This window comes from Lutjanus erythropterus, chromosome 12 (genome assembly GCF_056507025.1).
Source record: "Lutjanus erythropterus isolate fLutEry1 chromosome 12, fLutEry1.hap2, whole genome shotgun sequence".
Classification (NCBI taxonomy): domain Eukaryota; kingdom Metazoa; phylum Chordata; class Actinopteri; order Lutjaniformes; family Lutjanidae; genus Lutjanus; species Lutjanus erythropterus.
The window spans coordinates 28655781-28661780 of NC_139328.1; the positions used below are offsets into that span (position 1 = coordinate 28655781).

At 40.4% G+C, this 6000-nt stretch overlaps 1 protein-coding gene across 1 annotated transcript in view; it reads left to right on the forward strand.

Moving 5' to 3' along the window:
• Positions 1-3103, forward strand: part of LOC146318150 (MAGUK p55 subfamily member 7-like) — a 30492-nt gene extending 27389 nt beyond the window's left edge. Inside the window, exons 17-18 of the mRNA XM_084732726.1 lie at positions 471-614; positions 1983-3103. Coding sequence (XP_084588852.1) covers positions 471-614; positions 1983-2213 — 375 coding nt within the window. The 3' untranslated portion in view covers positions 2214-3103. The remainder of the gene's footprint in view (positions 1-470; positions 615-1982) is intronic.
• Positions 3104-6000: the final 2897 nt, after the last annotated feature.

Sequence of the window (6000 nt, forward strand, 5' to 3'; positions counted from 1 at the left end):
TTTGGCTCATGACAAATCTTTCCACAAAATCCTGTGTGAGTCTGTGAATCTTTTGGGAAGTTGGCACTGTGGCCTCCAAAGTTTGGGGAATCTTTGTGGACCTACTGACTGACCGACAGAGAGACCTACAGAGCTGCTGGTTGCAGCTTAAAATAAAATTTTCATTGACCTGTGCAACACTATAGGGTTTATTTCCTGGCATTGGTGCTCCCCTCTTGCCCAGGTCCACCATCAAAAACAGGTAGCAGTGTTTGTGTGGTGGGAAGCCAGTGAGGGATCACATGCTACTGGCTTGCTGCAACATTTAATATTATTTAACATTTAGTTAAGAGCAAGTTTTATGATTTTTGGTGTGTTTAAGCCAATGGACTGATCCTGAAATTGCCTTTTTTGTGTGTTTTGTTGTGTTTTGGTTAGACAGCTTGTTGTACTTACTTCTGTTTCCTTCTTTTCTGCCTTTGTCTCCACAGAAAATAAAGCATGTGTACACATCTGAATTCAAACCATACGTGGTGTTTGTGAAGCCCCCGCGAATAGAGGAGCTACGCCTCACCAGACGGAGAGCTAAATTCATCTGCGACGAGGAGGACAAGAACTCAGTCAGGGTCTTTTCAGTAAGAGAGACACCCGAACATAAACACACGAAACACATCAGGTACATGTGTGAAGTCAGGTGCTTGTTCCGTGTCTTGTAACATGCAGGGCGGTGTGAGGTCGAACACCCTGGCCTTAATACACCCACCCAACCCCACAGACACACACCTAAACTGCTGTACTCATGCATGCACCTTGCCCTACACATGGCTGACCCTGTGGTTTGCATTTAAGAGATGTTTAAGAGACAGGGGCAGTTACAAGGCTGCATGGTGGGTGGCTTCTTGTTCCATAACATATCGGTGGGTACATTTTGTCCACAAGATGAAGGGTTATTGCTCGTGTCTTTATGTTGCTTTTGTGAGTTTGTGTTCACCTGTTTCAAAATAAAACCATACACATTTGATGGTAAATGAGTTTTAGACACAACGAAAAAGATGCTGAGTCATTTTCATAGTCCTCATCTGGCTCCTCTTTCACTGTTTGACCCTAGCTGCCCATGTTGCCCTTATTAAACCCACGAGGTCACACACCTGTGTTGCAGTCCAGCTGGAGTTTGCCCAGTGCCACGCACCACAACCCTTTAATAGTTCAGGCATATCTTACAGGGTTGTGCTTTCAAATTGTACCACGGTTTGTGTGAAAAGGCTTCCTATCCTTTACTCTCAGCATGTAACGATGGATGTGTCACGCCTTGGTCTGTACAGTTGAATGGTCATGGGGATCCGTTCCATGTCCTGTTACATTACAGTATGTGCAGATTATTGTAAAACAACTTCCCTGAGGATGTTTTTCATCACCACATGGCCGTGCTTTAACTGGTCCGTTAGCATTTTATCAACAGTGTTTGTCAGATTAACAATGAAATCATCATTAATCATTAATTACTGTTATTTTTAGTGCTCCTTTGCTGCACAGATTCTTCTCATCTTTTGCTCAGTGGTTAATCAAAGGACGCACAAATCAAACCATGAAAAGAGTTTAATAGATCTGTTGGAGACCAAATGTAGCATCCCGTGATCAGAGGTGGGATCGAGTCATTATTTTGCAAGTCACAAGTAAAAGGGCCTTCACATGATCAGAAATTTGTCCTGGACTCACCGTATGATTCACAAATCTCACAGCCCGACCTGACTGTTCACATTTCACCATGCATTATGTTTACTAGCGAGATCGTGGTCTGGTGTTAATGTTGTGAGGAGAGGAGAGTTTGGGGGACCCTGTAAAAAATAATTTGAACTTTTAATAACATATTTTCTTCCTTAATATCAAGTGGAGTCAAAGTCATGAAATTTGTGACTAGAGTCTGATCCAAGTCCGAGTCACATGACTGCAGACACTTTTGCCTGTTACCACATTTTATTTATGAAGGTGTTCTCTTGTCACAGGAGGAGGATTTCGAGGACATGATCGACTTGGCTGAAGCCATGCAGAGTCAGTGTGGTCACTTGTTTGACAAGGTGATTGTTAACGGAGATATCGCCGTGGCGTTCAGAGAGCTGAAGGCGGACCTCGAGAGGGTAGAAGAGGCTGAAGTCCAGTGGATTCCTGCAGAGTGGATTTGCTCCTCACCAACAAAAGCACGGAGAAGTTGTGGTCACTTGGACAGCTGGATTTGAACTTCGAACTAACAAAGAAATAAAGAACAATAGTGGAAAAAAGCTTAACTGTTTGTATATAAATTATAACATTTGAATTTTTGTCATATTTTAAATAGTTTTCCATTTGTAAACAAGTCCAGTGATGACCACAGTTTTCCATATTGTCCCGTAGTGTGTATCCAATTAGGCAAACAGAATCAGTCTCTCTCTTTCTCCCTCCATCTGTCTCAGAGCCAGTTTTTCTGTTGGCATTTGGCTGAAATAGCGTCGGCTTGCAGGACAGAGAAGAAGAAGGGGGGAAAAGAAAAGGAAACTCTCCAGAGCTTGTGGCTGAGTGTAATCCTTCCCTGCCAAGTCGCAAACATCAGCATGTAATTATTCTGACAGCTGCTGCACTTCAATTAACTGTAATGTACACCAGAGAAATATTATTAGTAGCAGTCAGGGAGACATTTTGCCAACAACATGCTGTACAAAAGAGAGACACAAACAAGATAACAGTCAATTAGATTGTCAATCCAGGAGAAGGAAAACCTGTTTTACAGCTTCAAGTTTCAGCATTGTGTACATACATATTGTAGATGAGGAGTATAGACACTTTAAGTGTGTGTTTTTCACAATTGACTCTTCCTAAGCCTTCCACTTTTTGCTCTGTTGCCCAGTGACAACAACTTGGTAACTTGGTCTACTTTCTCCTTTCCTGTTTTCCTGTACTTAGATGTGCTCATCTGTGCTGAAAAGAAAAACAAAAAACAAATTTTGAAAATGGTTAGAAAATGTTGCCAGGAACCTGTAAAAGAGAGAGAGGCTATATATGCACATCTTAAGTTAGTTAATGTTAGCAAACTAGCCAACTAGCAGCTAACTAGCTAGCTAATCTACATAAAACACTAGCTAGTTAGTTAGCTAGTGTTAGCAAAACAACTAAGACTAACTAAGACTAGCTAACTTAAGATGTGCCCCATATGTTGTTTTTACAGGAAAAGGAGAAAGTTGGCCAAAGTACTATGTTTGCTCAACTGTTACGGGAGCACAGAGCAAAAAGGGCCGAGACTTATGAAGGGTCATTTATTGTAATATTAACTGTAGAAACTTCCTGTGTGAAGCAATTCAGATGTATTAATTGTTTTTTCTTGCCGATGTGTGAACAGATAACTTAAAAAATGAGACACTGACTTCCTTCTTTGTCTATAAAGGCCTCTGGACTGATTTTGATATAAGGGACTCTGGGTTCTTCTGGGAAAATTCAAAGGATGTGACGTTTATGCGTGCTCGCAAGTGCCTTTCCTCTTTTCAGCTCCCCTGCAGCACCAACAGTGTGCAACACTAGATAATGTTAGCTTAGTAATAGAGTCCACTAATCTCAACAAACAACGAGCATCCACCACCACACAAACCTAACAGCATGATACCTGTTACTCACGTTCAGTCTTGTGTGTGTCATGTGACCAACACCCAGGATGCTCGCTCAGGCCAACGCAGTGTGAGCACATGCGAGGGCAAGATGCTGATTGCAGTTCACCTAACAGCCACCGGTGTCACTGAAGTTCTAGTTCTTGCCACTAGAGGTCTCTCTCACATTAAAACAACAACAAAAGACATAGTTTGATGACATTGTGAAGTGACATGACTCAGGCAGAAAACATGTTCATGGGAAAGGTAAGATTTATGTTTTATTCGCGTTATGTAAATGACCCCAATTCACTGTGGTTAAAATAATTGTATTAGTGTTTTATGAGTTTTATTTTGAAGTGTAGTTGTTATGTTCTTATGTTGCCATTTCTGGTGAAAAAGGAAGTTTTCTTCTGAAAGGTCAATGAAGCTGTTAAAAGGAGTTTAGCTCCAGTCGAGAGTGGTAACAAGGTATGTTAATTGCATTCATTTGTGTCCAAAACTTTCAAGTTCATTGTATGTATTTTTAATTTTATGTTGTTACAAGAGTCCTGTACTATTTGCTAAGCAAGCTAATGTGTTATTTGCCTTGTTTATTTTCTGTTTAAGCTCTTATGTTGGTCTATGAACTGAATTCACCAATAAAAGACATTAGACAGCTACACGTTATGTTTAGTCACATGCACTAACTTCCTTCCTCACTCTCTGACGTATCCAACATATAACATGTTTTCCCAAAAGTTATAGCAACTAGCTAGCAATGGCTAGCATGAAATCCACCGTTACTGTGAATAAATTATGGATTTCTCTGTGTTTGAAACACACATTTTGAATAATGTAAGTACACAACAAAATATATAACATATGTCTAGTGTTTGTAGACATTTTAATGTGTAAATGTTACAATTCATAACTTCAAGGCTTGAATTTGTTTATTTTTAAGCACCCTATGCTGAGAATAAACCCCATTTTGGACCATTAATTGTAACTAATCTACATTTTTAATACACAAACATATTGAGACAATTAAAAAAAATTAGCAGAAGCTCATCATTAGTGACACTACATTAATAAATACTCATATTTGAGTATCATAGCTGTGTGTTGGGTGCAGATTCTACTGTTCTCCTTCATACAGGCTGCTTAATTCACTTCTGTTTAATGGCTGCATTCCTCTACATTCATGGTGTTTCCTTCCTCTTTCTGGATGCTGTGCTCAATTGGGTGTGAAGGGGTGTTAATGTGTCTATCATGTCGTGTTTGGGAGGAAGAGGGAGTTGCATGATGTGGGGAGACGGTAATGGCTTTCAAGGGACTTGGGCCTTCGCAGACGTACGGAGAGAAAGTTACGACCGCACATAAAAGCTTATTGTAAAAGCACGGTGAGGCTCTACATAGTGGATTAGGCTGCAGGGATACAGAGCATGAATTTTGTCTTGCATATTTATTTTAGTTTGGCAGGCTTATTGTCAGCCTCAAACACAACTGAGTACACAGAGAAGACAGTGGCACAAATGGATGAGCGGAGAGGCACTCACCGATGTGTTTACACGTCTCCTGATCACCAAAACACACAAACCAGACTGTCAGGACAACAGTCGCACTTCTGCCAGGCCTGAAGCCCAACCTCAGCCAAAGCGTGGCAGTTTAATTTCATCACACCACTGAGAATCTGCAGGCACCCTCTGAGATCATAACGATGCCATTTAAGACACCAGAGTGATCCAATGAAAACCCACCGTTTTATGTTCGCTGCAGCTCCCTCTTCAAACATTACACAGAAGTATGATGTCAGTAGATCTCGGATAATTTGGCTCAATCGTGTAGCTGTCTATCCGAAGTATGTCAAAATAAATACGACTGATGTTGAACAATATATCCATCTTTGCAGGCGATATTCATAAGTTTTAAACAACCAGTACAAGGGCACATGTTGAAAGAATATGGACAAAAAATGAAAGCAGGAAGTGGGAACATTTTTTAGTTTATTGTAAATTAAAAGAGTCATCAACTAATTCCTGTTTCCTGATAAACTGACTCATTAAAACCAGACTATGCAAATTCTGAAAGAAGATAGGACACGATCTTCCTCTTTCAGCTACAACTGTGTAAAGTTGAATTCAGAACCAATGAAATGCACCATTGCTTAGATCAGTATACTCATGGGTTTTTTAGTTGCAGCCTTGCTTAATCTTGACCAGAAACTTCTGGTGGCGAACTTAAAACAAACTTAAGATATTGTTGTATAGCTGTTTTGCGGTCTTTGTGACTACGCAGTAAAAACTGCATATTGGCATGTCACATAGAGACAATTCATTGGTTTTATTACGAAACTGAAAAAAGATGTATTCACACCGAACCCCACCATCTGAGACATGTCTTGTTTTCTGTTTGTGGTCCTGCTGATGCAATG